This window comes from Platichthys flesus, chromosome 23 (genome assembly GCF_949316205.1).
Source record: "Platichthys flesus chromosome 23, fPlaFle2.1, whole genome shotgun sequence".
NCBI lineage: Eukaryota > Metazoa > Chordata > Actinopteri > Pleuronectiformes > Pleuronectidae > Platichthys > Platichthys flesus.
Window position 1 is genome coordinate 6,929,899 of NC_084967.1, and position 21,376 is coordinate 6,951,274.

At 41.9% G+C, this 21,376-nt stretch overlaps 1 protein-coding gene across 1 annotated transcript in view; it reads right to left on the reverse strand.

The window, feature by feature from the left end:
• cerk (ceramide kinase) overlaps positions 1-20,124 on the reverse strand; it is a 35,189-nt gene extending 15,065 nt beyond the window's left edge. The window contains exons 1-6 of the mRNA XM_062382743.1: positions 19,862-20,124; positions 8,291-8,401; positions 6,471-6,593; positions 4,308-4,433; positions 3,633-3,699; positions 2,442-2,587 (exon numbers count right to left, since the gene is read on the reverse strand). Coding sequence (XP_062238727.1) covers positions 2,442-2,587; positions 3,633-3,699; positions 4,308-4,433; positions 6,471-6,593; positions 8,291-8,401; positions 19,862-20,009 — 721 coding nt within the window. The 5' untranslated portion in view covers positions 20,010-20,124. The remainder of the gene's footprint in view (positions 1-2,441; positions 2,588-3,632; positions 3,700-4,307; positions 4,434-6,470; positions 6,594-8,290; positions 8,402-19,861) is intronic.
• Positions 20,125-21,376: the final 1,252 nt, after the last annotated feature.

A 21,376-nucleotide genomic window follows, 5' to 3' on the forward strand; every position in this document is an offset into this window, starting at 1 on the left:
ATCCCTCTTCTTTTTTTTTCTCGCACAGCAATAATTTCAGACCCATCCATCGGACTTTGATCATCTTCCACTGGTGAAATTGACCCACTGCCGCAGATAAAAGACGGAGAGGAGTGAGTGAAATCTAACTAGTGATGTTTTTGAGTTGGCTCACGGAAGCGTGGCGGAGAAGATCAGGCCCGTCACTCTGCGGCGGGCACAGATGAGTAGGAAGACGAGCTCCCCCATTTTCTTGACTCTGGCCTTTTTTGCCTCTTCTCCTCGGAGCTTTGTAATCACATCCGAACACTTCGCGATCGCTTTTGACAAGCGCCGCGCCGCCTGCTCTTTTGCCGAGTGTAGAAAAAGCGGTGACATATGCCATTCGACTCCTCTGAAGCAACACAGTAAAAGCCACCCAACTTTGAATGGATTTAAGTGGTGCTCACAGATGCTCAATGGTGTTCAGCCCTCAGATGTTCAATGTTTTATTCCCCCTTAAGTTGCTCAAGCACGGGAGCCTGTTGGAATATTCAGACGAGCGAGTGGAAACTGTCACAAGACATATCCTCAGCGGAGGAGTTCCAGTTTTTATCCGTGTATCCTCCCCCAAACTGTCTCGCCAGTTAGATCATCTTGACAGGGAGATCATCTTTATCTCCGGGACAACAATGGGGTCGAGATGCTTTTTAGTGCAGGATGTTTTTCCGCTGTTGGAATCCTTGGTGCATGAATGGATTTATGGCTGCACTTGTGACAGTATCACATAATGACATCAGTGAGCCCTTTGGAATCCCACAGGGGATCTTTGTACAACTTATACTTTCCTTAATTAATAATCGTCTTTTAAAGTTTCGGGGTTAATTGACATCCTCTTTAAAACCAAAGGTGGTCATCGAAGTTCATGTGACATGGCCGTGAATGAGCTCATTTGAAGTATGGCACACAGGACTTTGGAACCACAGTTATTACGAAGGATTACTTTGATAGCAATATTGATACTACATCGATGAAATCATAAACAACACCCAGGTGGATACGGTACAGTCCGAGGTGATAGTATAATCAGGAATCACCACAGAATCAAGTTTACAACTGTAGGGCTGGGCGATAATACTTCAAATCAATATCATCATTACATCATCAAACTTCTACCACGTTTATTTTACGCCCTTTGTGATCTGACATTTGAAGGTGCCTTTAGAAATCAACAACTGCTCCTCAACATGTCTGTGCTTATTCAATGTTCTTGAGTGCATTTTACAAAACACTGAAGAGAAACCGGCCTTGGCCGCGAGACGGGCTGTTTAAGTTGGTGTCATCAAGAAAAGAAAGCACTTTCAATACCACTTCCAACCAATAAAGAGCTCCTATTTAAAAGCCATAGCGTTGACATTTAAAAACCTCTTGGCAACAGGTGTTGAACAGTGAGACTTTTCATCGTGGCGGCCCTGACGTTTTTTTTTGCTGACAGATTAAAGTACCTGACCAGGAGTGTAATGATAAGATGTTAGACCTTTTGTATGGTCGTCTGAAAGGATAAAACACCACAGTGTTTCACAGCTAACATTGTTATTCATCTGCTATTATGGAAAACTAACAATGATGATAATTTGATCCCCACATCCAAATCAGGGCTGTAAATGAACCCTTCTGTAATTACAATCCATTTGTCACACAGCCTCATGCACTGTATTCCCATCATCATGAACATTTCGAAAAGATTTCAAAGTGTCACCCAGCACGTTTCCCATTGATCGCGCGTTGAATGACTGACCCTCCACAGGGCCCGAACGGGACCCCCTGACCTGTTGCCATAGCGTTTCTCTTGTGTTACCCAGGGATCAGCTGAACCTCACAATGAGAATCAATTACAGCTCTGATGGGATGTAATCGTCAGGAGTGACCGATTAAGTCTATTTTTAAAACTTCAGCCCCTCAATTGTACATTTTAGAGAGAAACTCGACCTCCATCCAACACCAGCACCAAACGTGTCAGCACTATACTTTGCTCATGTACAGTAGAATGACTACAGCCCTCTGACACATACTGCAGGACTTCTTCAATATATTTGTTTTTTAGCTTTTGCCAAGTTATTTCCTCCATTTCCCAGGGATATTTTGACAACAGCGAGACACCTGGCGTGTCTCACATACTCGTGTGAGGGTGGAGAGAGGAACAGCGGGGGGAAAAGTGAGAGGATTACCACTAAAACCACAAATTATGTTTTCAAAACCCAGATATGTGTTTTACATGATGTAATCATTGACTGTGAAAAAAGATGGACGACACGGATCCATTTCCTTACCCTATCCAGTAGCGGAGCCTACATTTCCTATTATTTATGACGCTATACTGCAGTCAGCCACCAGGGAGAAATCAAGACCCTTTGGCTTCACTTTTGGAGAGCAGTCACATTGCCATCTTCATATAGTCTTTGAGCATGATGGAGACAGCTCACCTGCAGGAATGATCCCTATGCGCAGAGAACACGGCACCAGCTCAGCTTCTGGTTGGTTCTGGTCTACACCATGGTCAGTCTGGGTCCTGGTGACCAATCCGTGCAGGATCTCACTGAACATGCCATCTCCACCAACACACACCACCCTGGGCGAAGAGATGACAAGTTGCACACGTGGCTCAAAGTTCTTACCTCTAACCTTGACATTAGCACATCTGGGCAGCAGCTTTAACTGTGAAACCCTTTAATAAATAAGAATATCACGCGGTGCCACCCTGCATTACAGTCTTTTAGGTCTATCTCACCAAACCTTAGCGAAGTGGTCGTATAAATTTCTGAACTGCCGGTTGAAAGCAAAATGGCTCTAACCCCTCGCTGCTGGACTGAATATCTGATAGACAGAGGCTGGAGTTCGGCTCTATGCAGGAAAACACTTTCATGTTACTGATACCTTTTTATGTGCGATTACAATTATCATTTGCACTTTACTTCACACTTTCCCCTCACTCAGACCTGAGCGGCAGCATTGTGTACAGTTTGAATTGAAAACACAAACTGTGAATTGATTAATCTGTATTGTCAGTGCTTCTAGATGCTGGGTATGATGGTTAAATGTGGAAATGGCTATTTTATTGCTTTTAGAGCTAAACTGCTGCTTTTGCTCCAGTTGACCACTTCATTTTCAAGTCTGCATGCCAAATTGTCTTCGGGCGAGACACTGTACCCCAAGATAGCCCCTGAAGGCTGTGCCAGCAACAAAGAGCTGCGTATAGATGCACTATATGAATGTGTGTGTAAATGGGTGAATATGATTTATAGTATAAAACATTCTGAGTGATCGATAAGACTGGAAAAGCAGGATATAAATGCTTTATATAAATAATTCATTTAGAATGCGTTTGCTGTATGACCATGCACGTGTTTGTTGATGTTTATCTGTGTGGAGAAGGGAAGGCAGGTCAGTGTCTGAGATCAGCATAATGATGGTGGTTAAGTGTGAGAAACTCGCAGGGCTTTATCCCAGTCATTAAACACAGCAGGGCCTTAAAAAACAAAAGCCTCTAATACCCAATAAGTGACATACAGCTCATGGTCGAGCCTCTTAGTGGCTTTATAACAGTATGAACCACAACAGTCAACTCTATTCATGCCACGGAGAAGTACCAGTGTTAAAAGCCTGAAAGCACTCACCCATCATATTTATCCAGAATGGCCTCTGTTTTCAAGTGGTCCCTGGCATGATTGGCACTATCTGTAACTATAGAAACACATGACAAGTGTCAAAGAAAGGGAACATGTAGACTAAAAATGACTTGACTCTGTGTGGACTGAGGAGTACAGCAAGTGAGCTATGACTGGCATTTTGAAATAAACGACTATTAACCCGGAACCCGTTGTGCGGATAATGTTCCAAAAAAGGCACAAGGGCACACGGCAATGTAATTCAGCTGTTTCATATTAGTCCGCAAAGTGAGTCCAGAGCCCATAAAAACAAAAGTAATATTTCAAAAGTAAATCTGTTCACTTGCCGTAGAATGTCAACATAGATACAATCCTGCGATTCATGGTTACCTTAGGAAGCCCAGTGAGCAGCATTCACTCTGATGGACTATCAACACACCAGACTATGTGTAGCAGTAGCAAGCACTTATTGAATAATAGATGTGTTTGGATACCCGAGCTTATCAACTATCACAGCTACCATTAAAGGTGCTGATGTGATTGATGGCGCCATAAGCCACATCATATCCTCGCCGGCCCCTGCGGTCCACACGCGAGGCCACGGCCGCCACAGAGATCTATATGGCCGCCACCGGGACTCATTTTTTATTTAAATGTTGAAGAACACCACTGAGACGGACTCACCAATCACATCGGCCGAGATGCAGGCGCGGCGAAAGAGTGGAGCCACCTTCTGCTCGTAAATACGCGTCCCGCGCTGCTTTCCGCCAATGGGATTGATGTACACCAGGAGGCTCCTCGGCCGGTTGGCTGCAAAGTGAAGGAGAGGTTTGAGATAGTCATTAAAAAGACCCAGTGTTTACCTTCTTTTTTTTTCTTCAAATGTGTGGTTGACAGCAGCCTGATGAAGTTTTCATTAACAAGAGACCTTTCTCAAAATGCTCCGTCAAACTGACTGCTCTCCAAAACGCGCTGCTGGAGAAATAATGGTGCGTCTACTGGCTTTGGGTGGAGCGGGGAGCGATTCAGAGGTGCTGCATCATTTGGTGATAAACCTACAAAGTGCTGCTTTGGATGGAGCATGGTAAATGGTTTGTTTATGGCTGCTGTGGAAGACTGCGTTCGGGACAACAAACCGAGATAGTTGAGAACAAAGCATGCTGCTGAGATTGAGAACGAATGGATTGGGATCAAGTGGTAAATGAGCACGAACGAAAGCAGGGTGATGTAAGGGTGCACTGTGGTGGAGAGGAACACTGTTGGAGCACAACGAGGATTCATATTCACGATGAATGTCGTTCATTTCATGGAATGGACTCATCTCTCCAGGAAAAATGATGCCAAGTAAACGCTTATCTCCACATGCTAGATCCTTTAGAGCCCAATAGAACGATCGGGAAATCATCCCAAGTCCTAAAGTGCTGCACAATGTGTTTTCTGCAGTCAAACATGTAACAATGCTTAATATGTTCTGACAGATGGTGTAATAACATTTGTATGGTAATGTACCATGCTCATAAATTACTGGAAAACAGATGAATTAATTTGGACCATAGAGAGGTAGATCTATTATTTCCAAACATTTCTAATGGATGATGTGTTGTATGTAGGATGTAGATATTCACCCACGTTTTATATTTTTTTAATCTACAATCTCCACCAACTTGACAAGTTGTGGCAGATATGGACGACACGTCTCCATGTGCTCCCACTGCACAGAAATGAAGCAGAAATATCCTGGGTATGAACGCAGAGCCAGAGTCTGCGATATAATAAATGTTTTACTGGCTTTTCATAGCATCAAATAATGACGTTAAACCAAACTCATTGTAAACATGAACACTTGAACATAAATCAGTGTACTGTCATTATCTAAAATGGCAAAAAACATATATGAGAACATTTTGATCAGTCAAATTCTTTAACATGGTCTCTAACACTGTTTATGTGGCCCTCAATACAAATATCATTTAATCTCTTCATAACATGACAGGAGGAAGTGTCATGATTCAAACGGACCTTATGGTAAATGCTGAGGGAGGCTGAGGGAATTGCTTTCTTAGGGAAACAACGGTAACTTATCATACATGCTGCACGGCGTCCCTGTGAAGAAGTCCGTAAACAAAGCATGAAAAAACACTGTGTTGTTTATTCACGGCCCAGAGCTGCTGTCAGCTGTTAGAACTGCCCGAGAGGTCAAATCGCCTGATTCTCGTAGAACGCATTCTGCCTACAAACACAATATACACATGCTGGTCTTATCTTGGTCTGACAGGCAAATTACAGCTGTAGCAGCTTCTAAACCATAATTCAGACCAAGTGTAGCTGTTCAGCATGGAACACAATTACAATGAATTTTCTAAATGTATTCTCGCCATTGGGCTGCCACTCTCATGTGACTAAGTGGTATTTGATATACAGTAATTACAGTTACATTTGACCAATGTTCATAGAAATGAGAAATTTGTGTGAATACATAAAAAATACATAAAACCTTATTAAATATAATGTATAGATCAGACACAAGCAACCGTAGGATGATAATCAGCAGCAGGGACCCACTAAAGTTCAAACTAGTATACACGTATGTGCGAATAAAAGTAGATTAGTGGATCATAAGAAATGCATGCTCTTATTAAAAAACGTACATAAAATGACAAAAACATATTTATGTAATGTACCGGATATGTATTTTGACTTTTTAGTTTGGCGTATGTCCTGTCTGCTAACTCGGAGGAGGAAGGGTTTAAGATTTCACAGCTTTGCTGCTGTAAATGACACTTTTTTTGCATCTAACCACATCATCAAATGCTTTATAGAATCTAAAAAATAAAAGAGTTTACGCACTGAGTAGTGACAACTGCTCATTGATAACTTGGACCCACTGTTCACAGAGCATCAGATCTGCGCAGTGGAAGGTGACGTCACTACAGCCCCACTGGTGCTGCCGCGTCCTCCTCACGTAGTAAACTGTCGAGAAAAGAACAGACAGTTAGAAAAACCTAATACTTTTGAGGGTGACTTGTTCTTTACATTTCACAAAAGGTACTTTCAGTTCACGTAGGCTGATCAACCTTCCACCTTTGCGTTACACTCTCAGCACTTACCAGCACGTCACGGTTCCTAGACCAACATTGTAAAAAAAGAAAGTCAAAGGAACATAGATGAATTCTTAACCAGATTCAAACGTACTAAGTAAACCCTAAGATAGGTTTTTCCTTTCATATCATGTTTGCCCATCAGCCATCGGAAAGTGCCTCCCCAGCTCTTAATCACTGTCAGTGCTGCTGGGCTTTGGTGCAGGTCTTTTTTTGTCACCACAGACGTATCATACTTTCCCCATATGTTCTTTTTGGCTCAGACTACCTGACTTTCCTCCGGTGCAGCCTTGCTTCTGAGAATAAACCCGTGAGGGGGAAAAGAGAGAAGAAGAAGCCAGGTAAGAGGAAGTGGAGATGGAAGTCGCGAAATTTCTTTCGAGGAACATTACTGAAATATTTACATTAAAGACTGAAAGAAATTTCCTCGCTAAGCACTTTGACAGCGGATTCACTCGCTAAGCATTTCAAAGTGAAGTCATCACATAAGCATTTTTCTCTCTCCATCAGATAGAGAAGTTAACTTTCCAGGCAGGAGTCCTCACTTAGGGCTCTTACAGTGAGGTAGGCAGGAGAGATGTCGAATCATCCTTTTAGTGAGTTACATAATCAGGACAGGACGCGTCTTTGAAGTTTCCGTGGATTCTGCCGTGTCAGAGTCGACGCACTCTAATGCCAGTAATGTTGTAATTTCTTCTACAACATTTGGCTGCGATAAATAATGTAAATCCGATCTTGTTTTGGATATAATCTAATGGCTCCAAAATCAAGCATTAGCTCATAAGTCAGGGGCACGCTGCCATCCTAGACCCAGTCAGGCTAAGCTGTGACTGACTCTCTTGTTAATGCATTACTTGCAAGACTGTGGAGCATTCTACCGGCTTATTCCCCACTGGCAGATCGCTTGTGATTGGTACCACCTGGCACGCTCACCACCAAAAAAACAGTGATATGGCTTTTACCTACTGCAAATCAAATGAAAACGACTGATGCAAACCAGCTTCAGTCAATGTTGTTGGAAGGACAAAAGAAACAAGATCCTGCGACTGTTTCTGAAAGTGGCACTTCAGCAATTAAGCTCTGCACTTCCAGAAAGATGGAGGATGAAGGGCAGGTTTTTCAAAGAATTGGAAAATCATTGCACTAAAAGCAAAGATGTCAAATGCACACTAGTGAACATACAATGGCCTTTACAACACCAAGCAACTTTTTTACCTTCAAATGGCGGCTTCAAAATTAGCTTGATAAGTGGTTTGAATTATGAAGGTGCTAAACCCCTGAAAGTCGACTTTTGGACATCTAAAGGGAAGCTCTGACACTTGTCAAGTCTGAAGTCAAGTAATTTGCAAGACTTAGAAGTTCATAAAAAGTTTGGTTCCAGCATTCGAAAAGGAAACATGATTTTATTTTGATTTGTTAAACCTCTTCTGGTTCAGGGAGCTGGGGATCGTGGGTAATATCCAGCATTCAGTTGTGTTTCAGTTCATTTTTTACATAAAAAAACACTTAATCACTTGGAGCCCAACGGAATAAAAAGGGACACAGTGTTGCTTTAATCAACCGTAGTACCTGTGAATGCATGGGGATACAGCTGGGAGCCGAGCTTCTTCTTCTTTGTGTTGTCATCTTCAGTCTTGCAGACGGCAACTATCTCGCACACCGGAACAACGTGACTGTGAGCTGCGGAGGTCCACAAAAGAATGAATGAATGAATTAACACTAAGCCGTGGAAGCAATAATCAAGCCGCGATGTTCCTTCGCTGTCAAATTTAGTCCCTGTTATTAGGAAGAGTCCTCACAGCAGCACGCACAAAGGACATATTCATAAAGAATACGCCAGCGCCTTTGTGAAGATTACAGCTGCTATAATATTTAATCTTTTAAACATTAACAATAATCACATATCTACGTGTAATATCAAAGGAGTCATCCCGTGGCCCTGCTGTTCTCCACCGGCCGCTGGATTAAAAATTACTCTTGGATGAAAGGGCTTTGGTAAAGTTTGAATGGTTTGTTCGTTATTGTGGTGGAAACTTGACCTGGTGAGACTCCTGGAATAAAGAGATCTGAGAATAATGGTCTTCTAAGTATACTTGATTCCTTGCAAGGAAGGTCAGGCTGTCATAGTTCATTATTTGATTCTGGCACACAGCAGGTCGGCCGCCTGAAGGAGCTGCTGAGTGACATTAAAGAACTGAAGTGTTCATTTACTTCAATGGGGAGGCAGAGATAAGGAAATTAAAGGGAATTTAGGGAAATGGTTTCTTTTGTTGTCCTCTGCAGTAATGTAGCTGCTGTCAGTCCAGGAAGTCTGGACACTCTGCTGAAATCATCCACAGGGGCCGTATATGAGAAAACAAAATATCCAGCAGTGGAGGAAATACTCAAAGATTCAATTTATGTGAAAGAACAAATAGACAAAATGTACTAAACTAAGTTCCACAATAACTTAAACTATCAAAAGCTGAATGTAGCCTCTCCAATAGTACATAATTATGGCTGCAGCAGAAGTCAGTCTAATGTTACCTGCCCACTCTGATTGTATCAATGGACCAATCGCCCCATGGAAACGGGATTTCCATGGGAAAATATCTAATCAAATTATTTCAGCTTTTAAATAATTAGATACAAGAGCCGTCGGCGATAAGACGCCGGCATCAATGTGCTGTAAACACAAACACTGGGCTGTCTACACAGGAATTTCTATGTCCCAATTGCCCCCCCCCCCCCCCAACCTGAATGTTCCGCAAATTTTCCCGTTGCTGTGAACGTGTCCGACACCGACAATCTCCTGCTGCGTTCTTCAAATGTGAAAGCCCAACTTCAAAGTCTGAAAACAGCTTATGATGCAGAGTGACCAGAGAGAATCCAGGTGAAGGCATTGAAATCACTTTAAAAAGAGGAAGACGTGGACTGTAGAAAAAAAAAAGAGGAACTCTGCAGGGGAGGTTGACGCTTCGATGCTCTATACTAGATCTCGCCATTGTAAATAGTTTCTATAGCGAGATTCTGATATTCGAGTCGCTCGAGCTCAACCGATGGCTTTGCTACTCACGGAACAAATTCACAAGAGCACTCCTGCACTCTGAGAGGACGATATTACTTGCAAAGAGTTTAACTGACCTCCTCAACTGCATCTCTCTCTCTCTCTCTCACACACACACACACACACACACACACACACACTTAAACACAGATATTCCAGTCTCTTCTACAAATTTATTCAGGTGATATAGTGAAATGGATGGGAGGGAGGCATGACATATTATTTCCCTCCTGGGAGTCTGAGGGAATAGGATTTCATTTCTTTCTCAAATAAAGATGATGCGCCATGCAGGCATGAATAACTTTATGGCCATTGATATTCACACTTTGACAAATAAGAAGAAGAGTTATGGCCGTGTGGGTAATGGCCTTATTTCAGAAAAAAAAAAAAAAAAGAGGCATTTATTTCAGCTATTTGAAAAATGACACCTCGTGCTCTGCCAAAGTGATAGTTGGTGTTGTGTTAAAACATATAATGAATGACTGAAGGTTATTCAGACTTTAACATTCAATCCATTTTCTAAGCTGTTGAGGGCTGTGAGTGGCCGGAAACTGAACCACCGTTGGAGTCATGTATCACACATAGAGATCAATACATACAATTCAATTTCGAGTTTTTAATCACACAACCTATATGTCATTAAGCTGAACCAGCAGGGCCAGAGGAGAAGACATACTGGGCATAGAGATCTCACCTCTGAATACTAGTTATAAACTGTACTGGTGTTTTTTGACAAAGGTTATGTTTTCATGTGTGTCTGTTGTTTTACCATCCCCCCAAGGAGGCAGCATGTTACTGACTAACAGCTGTTCATGTTTACACTGGGTCTGACTGGAAGGGCACATCAGTGAGCACTCTTACTGTCGGAGCTGTTGATTTACGCACAACCTTCCACCTTCCAGACAGCAGGAAGACTCTGCTGCTGCTGTAAAAGTCGTACAACGTGTACCGACCCCGCGTTTTGACTTATCACCGGGGCGTGCCGACAAAACAGACGCGTTGCATTGATCCGGATGTTCCACTGTGTCGCAAATCATTTCTTGCGAGCGTGACTAGATAAGAAGAGGCAGATTATCTTTTGGGGAAACGTTGCACGTCAATAAATGACGCACTGAACCTAGGATTATAACAAAGTGGAGATGATTTAACACCAAACTTTTAACTGAGATGTGACAAAACACTGAGTGGAATAAATAACAATATATTAACTTGTATCTTACGCAGTTGCACGTTTGTTATTTTAAGCACCCTGGTTTACGGTGACTTTCAAAAAATATAAAAATGCAAGAAATATTTTCTGCGTTCATCCGGTATTCACGACCTGGGGGGGCACTGAGTACATGCAGCGTCTCTCTCGCTCTAGTCTGCAGGCTCTGCCTATGAACGACTTGGTCAAATTAACGCCACAAACAAGCACAAAGCCAATAATCCCAGTGAAGTGGGTTTCGAGGGAAGGAACTGGGGACAATGGCTGACATTCCCGCTTTCTAACCCTGCTCCAATAACCCTGCCACACACACACAAACAGAACCCACACACACTCACACACATCTAGGACTTTTTAGCTCAGTGCAGTCTCTATAAGCTACATGCTAAGCCCTCGGCCATACAAGCCAGATCCTCTCGACTCTGCGCTGACATACTTTTCTTTGTGCTTGAAAAGAATCTTAGCACTGGCAGTCAGCCAGTACAGTGCACTGCCTTTTCATACCATAGGGCTCAGTATGTGAGTGTGAGAGAGAGGACTGCTATCTGCACAAAGTCTACTTTTAAGGAACAGGAGGGCAAAGGGTTTATTCTGCAGTGTCTGCACTCAAAGGGAAAAATGATTTGTTGAAAACTTAATATCTGTCCATCCTCCAGTCGAAGGTCAAGCATCGACTAATCAGCAAACAAAAGTTATCGCCTTTGCCTCTGTATTTGCACGTAGAAAAACTCTCTTTTTATGGAACTCCCCTCTGCCCCTCTGATTTAAAGATCTGCTGCATGACACTTTATGTATCTTGAAATTGGAATAGAAATAAAGTTCCCCTCCGATAAGTTCTATTCCTGATGGGGACTGCTGATCGACTTTGCGGCACGCCTTCCCCCAAGCGATATGCCGCCATCGCATCTCATCTCGTGGCTCTCTACACCAGGTCCACGCCTCGCTGCCTGTGCGCAACACTTACAGCCAGACCCCCACATTTAGACTGTGCATGTGTGGAGTCGCCTGGAGTAAGCATCCCTTTGTTTCAATTGATTTATTTCCTTTTCTCCGTGGCTGTGTCCAAAATCACTCTCTTATCACTATATCATCAATAGCTGTCCGTGAGTTGCTTCCCACAATGCCTTTCAGTCTTGTCTTAGCCGATTCTACTCTATATGTCATCAGAGCAAGTGTAAAATAAACATTAAATTCATTTTAAGACATTGCTGCTGTACGTCATAATGCTGCGACAATGACGTAAATACCAGTGCAGAGGAAATGCGATGAGTTCTGTCCGAATTTGTTTTGCAGATGCTCTCACTGTGTGGTCCTCTACATACAAGTCCCTAGATAGTGGGAAGTGAATGGGTGGGTGTGGTCAGCCTATAACTCATATGCACTTTGTATCTTATTTGACCCTCTACTTTGCCTATTTTACTCCTGTGATCAAGTGATTTAGGATGAATGGCATATATCATTTACATAATTTTTTCATCACTTTACCGAATAATCTAAGTTTTAACATTACTGCAGCTTCAGTTGCTCCAAAGATTTGAATGTGACGACAGTGCCTAAGAGGACGAGCTCTAAAATTTCAGGGACACAAGCTAAGAACGATCAGTCACGAGGAGAGCAGCCTCCACTGCATGAAAATTAAAAGCAAACAATATTATTGTCATTTCAACAACAGTCAAAGCATGAGTGATCAGTGCGACCTGGAGCGTGACCCTTTGTGTTTGCGATTTCCCGACTGAGCCCACTGAAAACACTAGAGATTTCTTGGTCGTATTGATATCAGTATTTTCTTACAAAGACTTTTAACTGTGAAAAAAATAAAGAACTTCATTTAATCTCCCACTGCGCCAGAAGCTGTTCAAATAGAGCTAGGCAGAGGTAGATGTATAGACTTATGGAGATGATTCTATAAATGGTTGCGTACAGGTGGTAATAATATTAGAGGGGCAAATACAGTATAATCTTTAGGGAAATAGGTTTGCTTGTAGAGTTAGAGAAGAAGACTGAAACAAAGAAAAATATTCCAGTTTAAACGATATGCACCCATGAGTCTAAAGCTAAATTCAACTAAGTATATGGACTAAACTGCACCACATCACCTTCAAAATTGCTCCAGCCTCATTTTCTAGCTTTCAGTTGTTAATGAGTGAACGGTTTACGTTGCTTTTGTTGATGATTTTCTCATTTCCAGTAAGTCTTATCAGATCCATGTGGTTCTACTGTTTGTCCCTTAGAAGCTTACAAAGTAACACATATCTTTTTAATATTGGTATAAGAGTTCTTGGCACGCAAGTGTAAACAACCTGTCAGGTTTTGAGTTCAGGTTTCAGTTGATCACACGAGAGGTTGACTGCCACGGGAACGAGGCCAGGTTCAAAGAGACGGCCACGTGAAATGAGAACAAGGAGTGAAACAGAGATTTATTCCCTAAGCCTGGCATGTGTTACTGGACCTCAAATTCTGGCAGTGGCAAGGCGATGCTCTGCCCTCAGTGGGAGTGTAATCCCTCGCACTGGCATTGTTACTGCCTTTCTCCACTGGGCTAGACACATCTGAGTCCTCAGGGGCCAGGGTGCGACCGCTTTCCACCGTGGCCATATGAGATGGATTAACACCTGCGCTTCACAGTGAACACAGTTTAAGAGCCATGACTGGTGTGCAGATATTTGAACAATCTGTGAATTTGTTATGCACAGGATTGCTTACACCGGTGGCTCATTCAAATTAGGCAGATTGTGGAAATCTACAGGCGGTGACCTGTGTAACGAAGCGGTGATTATTACTTCTCAGAGGGCCTAAAATTAAGTATGGGTAAAGTCTGCATAGGAAATTTAGATGAAGTATGTTTTGTGAAATTCGACCTCCGCTCACTGATAACTACAATCTGTGATCTGTTGTTTTGTCCCTCCAGCTTAATCCTATATGTGAGAATGGCCCCAATGGTCCCAATTCAGGTGTAGGACAGAGGCTACTAATGTTTTTTTAAGAATGTCTATTATAGGACGGAGTTAAGCCTAAAGCTAAAATCAGTAAAGAGTCCAAGAGTCAAGCAGGACTCGTTTGACAGCCACTGGTCTTGGTAATAACTTTGTCCGATAATAATTGAACAAAGAGGATCTTTGTGTAAATGCAACAGAGCTCATGAGGTTTTGGTAGAAACACAATCCACCATGTAATATCAAGAGTATGACGCTGAAGGCTATGAAGGCTTGGCTCGGTCAGACCCAAAGGACCCAATGGTGACATGCATCTGGACTTCTTGGCGACATATTTGGTTTTATAAGCTTTGTTTGCATAGTAAGGTCTTGTAGGGTTAGTTTTTGAACTTCTGTTGCAGGAGAATTCACAGCTATGCATTTGCAAACTAACAGCAATTTTTTTTTTTTACAGGTACTTCTAATAGAAGATCAATGAGCAGCGGACGGTACAACCTATTTACAGCACATAAAGGACAATGGGTCTCCACTTCCTCCCTTTGAACAGAATGCCGATTACATATCTGAGATATGGTACCTCCACCTCGCACTTCTGATGTAATTTGGAGCCACATGTTTGTGCAGTGGTGTATGTGAAATCTGGAGATGATTTTACTCTATTCGATCTTAATTCAGCTTAATTCTTGAAAGTATGTTTGTCCGCAAGAGTTGACGTTTGTTTTAAAGATATCTGTGACAGCGTGGCGCCTTTCCTTCGTCATCTTTTAGTCCTCCAACAACACGAAGCTGTCATCATATTCACATTCTGTTGTTGTCCTCTGCACCAGTCCCTGTACACAGTGGATCAATATGTAATCCCTTTATTGTTACTCTGGTTTGGCACTGACAACGTGTTAGAGGACCAGCCAGTGCAAGCCTAAGAAAATACTTACTTAGGCGTTCCAACACTGTTTCTGTTGTGTTTATGTCATTCCTGTTTTGCTCATACATATTGTATACCAAGTGACATGGAATGCAGGTGGAAGCGAGGAGATAAGATTCAACTGAGGGTGTGATATAACTGTTTATGTTCTTGGGGATTCAACATAATACTTAAGATTATTTGGCCCAATAGTGGATGTAAGTGGAAGCAGGGTCCATTTAAGTAGTTGTAGTATAATCAAATTTTTTTTTGCTGTTATCTGGTATCCGTTTCTAGTTTGACCAATCATGTTTGAGCAGGATTTGTTTGCCTGCAGGTAAACAGTCCCTGTGGAGAACAAAAGAAGCGGAACACATGAACTGAAAGGGATTGTCCATCGGCTTGGTAATTTATCTGTATTCACATGTCGTCTGGATAAAATAGCTCGAAAAGGTAATGCCTTCTGTATACAAGAGGCCCACAAATATTACACACAGAGGCTAATTTATCATCAGGCGATAGCTGCGGGGCTCCGACATTGTTCTTCAGCTTATTGCACAGCGTAATTAGCTTTAGAGATCCTATTCTTTACTTTTATTGAACATAGTCTTGGGTAACTGTACAAATAAGGTATAAAACAGTGCAGTTTACCCAAACTCCAGCTGTTGTTTTCTGGCAGCGTTTATTTCCCTGTATCTCTCTCCCTCCCTCTGTAGCTGTCTCTCAATGTACAGACAGGGCTGTGCATTGAGCACCAGCTTTAGATTACAAAGCACAGATCTGCCTGGGTACACATGGCAGTGAGCTGTCAGACAAGACGTGGATTTCCCCCCAGGTGCGCCGGTTTTGTTAAGCCAATGCTTAGGCAAACAGATGGAGGAGAAAGGGCAGCCAAGGTGGAAGGGATAACAGGAGAACAGCCGCTGGAGGTGCAGTAGTGATACTGTGAGTTCACTACCCGTGCCAAAACGGGTACCAGTCAATTAGAGTCAAATTAAACTGAATTCTCTGTAATTGTCGTGAGCTTCTTTTGGATTTTTGCAGTGCTTTGCATTTTTTTGTGAATTGTACTCTGTAGTTGGCAGGAAAAGTTCCGGATAATGTCCAGGTATTTGTATATCCTCACATACAACCCTTCTGGACGTTTTTCAGTGCATGTCCAAAAGCAGCTTGATTAACTGTTATAAACAGCAGTTGATTAATCAATCAATTCCAGAAGACTGGCTGAATTACATTGACATTTTGTACAGACATTTATGGTCCCTTGAGGATGAACCCTAATTGTTCTAATGACTAATCGAGAGCAACAAAAGGATAACAATGTTCACTCAAATATCTGGATTGAGACCAAACAAATTCAGGTTTTGCTTTTTTACTAATAATATTTGGACTTTGTGAAGGGATTTTATCCTGTATCCTATATACCTCGTGTAAAAGCTAATATCTAAACCCCCCCTGGCCAGGAGAAATACCCCGGCTCAGAGGGCCTCAGCAAGTATTCAAAGAGATTTGAAGGGAAGGGGAGACGCTCTCTACAGAATATGCCATAACTTATTCTAGATTTACTCTAGACTCTGAGATCATTCCTCCTCAGCGACTGGATTTGATGTGCGTTTCTGTGACAGCGAGTCTTTGTGTGTATACAAATAACATCTGACTAGGGTTATCCTGACTGACGGATGCTCTGATTCGACCAAATCCACTAAATATCACCCAGTAACACGCACTAATGCTGTGTAAGTCAAAACATAAAAGGCCAGAGTGATGTTTACTGCTCAAAACAATTCATCTGGACATGTAGAGCACTCGCACATCAGTTTGATGTTTGGGTAAAAATGGAAAATACAGGCTGAGGAAGAATTGTCTAATTTGAGTCACGCTGCATTATTTTCTGCGAGGATGAACTTTTCTTTACCTCTCTCCACTCATTCATTCTCTCAATGTTTCTTGATAGAAACATTCTAAATTTGTACCAGCTACCGCGTCTCATCCTATCTACCATATTTCTCCCAGAATTCTGATTCGTCACACTTTTTAGTTTTAATTTTCAGTAAACTTAATTGAAAAATACGAAGGTAAGCGGAAAAGAAAAATAACCCATCCTGCCACTGACATACTTCTTCATCTTCGGTATTTGAGCTCAATTTAAGACCGTGTAAGTGAGGAGCTGGTTTATAAACACCAAACAAAAGAGAGGAAACAAATCTACCAGCTCGAGAGACGTATCTCAGGGACATTCATTTCACCTGATAGACTCAGACAGCCGTGAAATTTGGGCAGTTCCAAATCTAAGGTAAACACACACAGGGATATACCCACACACAGGCAGGGAAGCGTGGGGTGTTTCAGCAGCCGATGATGTCAACAACATGACAAACAATTGGACACCAGATACAGCGAGAAACAATATCTCAACTAGAGTAACTGATTAACTCCAATGTATCAGCCACGAATGATAAACTAGAATCAGCCATTTTCACTTTCAAGTTATTTGAATTTATCAGAAATGAAGGTGACACCATTCCGTTTCTTTAACAACAATATTTATTGTCGAAGAAATTATGTATTGTGTGTTATTACTGGCAAACATCCTTGTTTTGATTTCTAACTCAAGCGTGAACTGAACTGCTCTTGTCACAATGCTTTGGTGTTGCTGCGTTGAGCGTTGACTCATCAAATGAAAGTCTTTATGGCAGGTTATTATGGGGCACTTGATACCACTTTGAGGAAGGTCAATGGCCGGGTTTAAACCTGAGTGTGCAGTGCCAGCTGTAATCACACCTCTGGATGTGGGAGAGCAATTGCAGACCAGGGACCTCATCTAGATGAACAAACATTAGCCCCGGGAGGTCAGAGGGACGTCTAGATTAAATGGTTTCCGATAGAAAGGATGGAAAAGACCAACGTTTGGGACAACGCTCTGCAACAGCAGTGAAATTAGAGAGAATTTAAGATACATACCGTTAATCCAGTGTATGCTTAGAGTCTGGCTTGTTTAGAAATTGGAAGGCGGTGCATAGCTGTCTGTTGACACAACATGTGATGTCGGTCTTAAATAGTGCTTAAGGAAGAGGGACATTTTTGAGGAGAAACCACCCTTTGAATTTCAGAAAAAAATGTTTTATCCCCAAAAATGTCCGAGCTTGGAACCTTTCTGAAGGTTCAATCTGCATTCACTCTCAGGTCAAACTCTGCAGTTGACAGAGGTATTGAACTGGCTTCTGCAGTAATTTGAAACAACAGTGAGGTGAGAGTGTCTCTGTGTGTTCATGACATCAAACATGAACCATCAGGGAAAGAAAACAGAGATTTAACTTCCCCACTGGCAGTGGAAAAAGAGTTAATGCCCTTTTTTAAACTTGGTTTACCCAAATTTAAAAACATACGTCATAATTTGGTTGTAAAAGACAAGGACACTCCACTCGTGGCAAACAAGAATGAGGAAGCAGCAGCTCCAGAAATGTTAGGATGATGAGATAGGTATCTGGTATTCGTGACTTGGAACATTTTTAACATACAAAACAGCCTTTTTTACGCAAGCAAGTAGCTTGTTAGCTTTTTCCAATATTTAAAAAAACGAATCACTTTTCTGCTCATTCTCTGTATGAGGAAGCTGTAGACTGTGTACCCATATCTGATGTGTGGCTGGGATGAATGTCAAAGTCTCTGAACCCGGAGAGACTGAGATTATAAAATGAAGACAACTGGTAATGGGACCCTGAAGTTAACTGGAGTTGGGAATTGTTTGTGTCCCTTTTTGATATCACCACCATATACCTACTTTAACTCTGACTTTGGTTATAATTGTGTTATGCATGATGTGCTGTGTTACTTTTTTATTTTCTTCCCTTTATTCTGCCAGTTTTTAATCTGGCTATGTGGTAAAAAATTGATATTTTACAACCATGAGCAAATACAACTGTACACCTCGATTCATGCACCATCATCTCAGTGTTCAACAGTCTAATTTACTGTATCTGCACATCAGGGCTTTGGCTCTGCCGCAGAAACATAAATCACTGTGCGCTGCAGGAACATTTACCCTTGGGGAGAGTTCCTGAACTTATATGTTTTAGAAACCTGTGGTGGAAAAGCACATTGTGTCTGTGTGTCAAGTTTCCCCTCAGTTATAAGTAACTACGAGCTGGTTTCAGACAACCCGTTTATTTAATTAGGTCATTGAGACATTCAAACATAACGTTCGTCTTAGCCTGTTAAAACATTTGTTTAGTACGAATAGCCATCAGTTATGTAAGTAGCTAGTCACATGTTGGAGCAGAAATGGAAAAACCAACCGTTTTATGACGCCGTGTGACACATATGTAAAACAAGTTTTTATGTTTAATAGTTACGATGCATAATAAAAGGTTAAAATAAGTCTACAATGTTAAATACTTGCAATACACTCCAGCTTTGAGGTCAAGTGAGAGTCAAACCAGAGGTATGAATGAATGGGTTTAGTAATACATGTAAAGCTCTTTGAGATGCATTTATTGTATGAAAGGGGCTATACAAATAAGTTTATTATTATCATTATTAAGACTAGAAAAATCGTATGTCCTGCCTAGTTTGTCTTTCTCAAACTCTCCTGGATAAATACTCCAGACATGAGATGACATGGGGCAGAAGAGCAGCTTTCATGCATGAGTCTGAGTGTGTGTGTGGGGGGGAGAGAATCCACTCTTATCCTGGGAGACTTGTATCAAATGACAGTCAGCCTCTGGTAGTGCTCGCTTTTAGGAAACAGGGTCTGCTAATTGTCTCTGCCTGAGAAGCCTGCACCTATGTCACCTGCTGCTGTCAGTGTGCAGACCCCCGGCCACTGTCACTGCCTGACCTGACAGCTGCTGCGTCAACACGATCCTGACAAACAGAGTTCTCATATCCAACAGGAAAGGATTAACAGGGAGAACGAGTTTTAGTTATGATTGTTTCCTTCTTATGTTGTGCACGACTGTGTTAACTCGAGTTGTTTAGCACGTGTTCCTGAAGTTTAGAGACACGACACCGAAGCTGTTTTCCGTGGAATCGCGACAAAATCTCTATCACTCACCTGTTCCGGATAAGCTGCTGAATCCTGAGCTTCGTTTTCTGCTCCGGTCAGTGTCCCTCCAGCCCAACGCACTGTTATTCAGGGCCACCTCCACCTGCGTGTGTCCCCGGAAGAGCCTCGACCTTAGGAGCCTCGGATGCTTCTCCATTACTGCGCCCACACGTGTTGCTCTATGGTCCGGTTCTTGTCATGCCCGCTTTGGCACGGTACGGCACGGCTGCTGGGCGCGTGGAGTGAGGTGAGGAGTCCGATGAGTTAGCCCGAGCTGACAGGAGGAGACGGGACCAAAAAACCAAGATCGTCTGTGAGCGAGATGATTCACTCCAGCAGTTAAATAAGTCAAACCGGCCCACGTCCGGCTACATATGTATTAAAGAACTGATGACGAGGAGGAAATGATGTAAAGATAATTATAATAATAACAACAATATTAATAATAACAATAATATATATTATATATAGCATAATTCAAAACCCAGTTAAATGTGCTTTACAAGTCAAGGTAATTTTATTTATAAAGCTCCTTTCATAAACAGTGCTGCATAGGGAAATGACAGAACGACATAGACATACAATTAAATAAAACAACTTGAAGTCTGAAATCATAGTTTAAGACTATTTTCAAGCTAAATCAAATATAACAAAAACGATTTTAAAAAAGAGGTAGTAGAAATAAAAAGGAGGAATGAGGAAGAATCTGTATTAAGATTTAGAAATAAGTTGGGTAAAGCAGTGATGAATGAACACGTTTTCGACCTGCTGCAATGGTCAATACCAATAGCAGAGGTGAGGCTTACAGGAGCTGAAAATAGTGTCAGAGTGATAGCTCCTGGCTCTGTGAACAGAAACGTGTATCAGTAGCTTCAGGGACACGTAAACTCTGTCTGACTCAGAGCAGCTGGGTGCTTCCCTGCAGGTCAACACAGCACAGTTCTTATCTCAACCTGTCCTAACACTCAGACACTGATCATCATGACACAACACAACTAAGTTATGACTAAACTGTGTTTAAGTTGCTTGGCACCGATGTTTGTGTGTTCACCTCAAACTCTGGAAAGAGACTGGGCTGATTTCAATATAATGGACACAATGTGTCAACAGACAATGCACAACGTTTTTTCAGTTTTGTACTCATAGTCTGGAAAAGTACTCATGGGTGTGACCTTGCGAGTGACAGTGACAAAGAGGAAGACAGTTCATGAGGAATTTAAACAGGTTTTTGTTTAAGTAAAGATGCTTCATATCGTAAACAAAAAACAGGAGGAAGTACAAACACATTTTAAACTGTGGAACCAAATCAGCAAATTAAATTCAGACACAAACCCAAGTCCCTGACCTATAGTGGAGTTTCCTGCAGGAAGCCATGGGTGAGGAGATATTTTCTATAGAATTATGAATGAAGTTGTGTTCTACTGTTTAATGTTTTTTCCCACCATAACAAATCCATGCTTTATACCGAAATTCCCAAAAGATTGTATTTTTTTTTAAATTGTGGGAACAATTTACTACATTGTG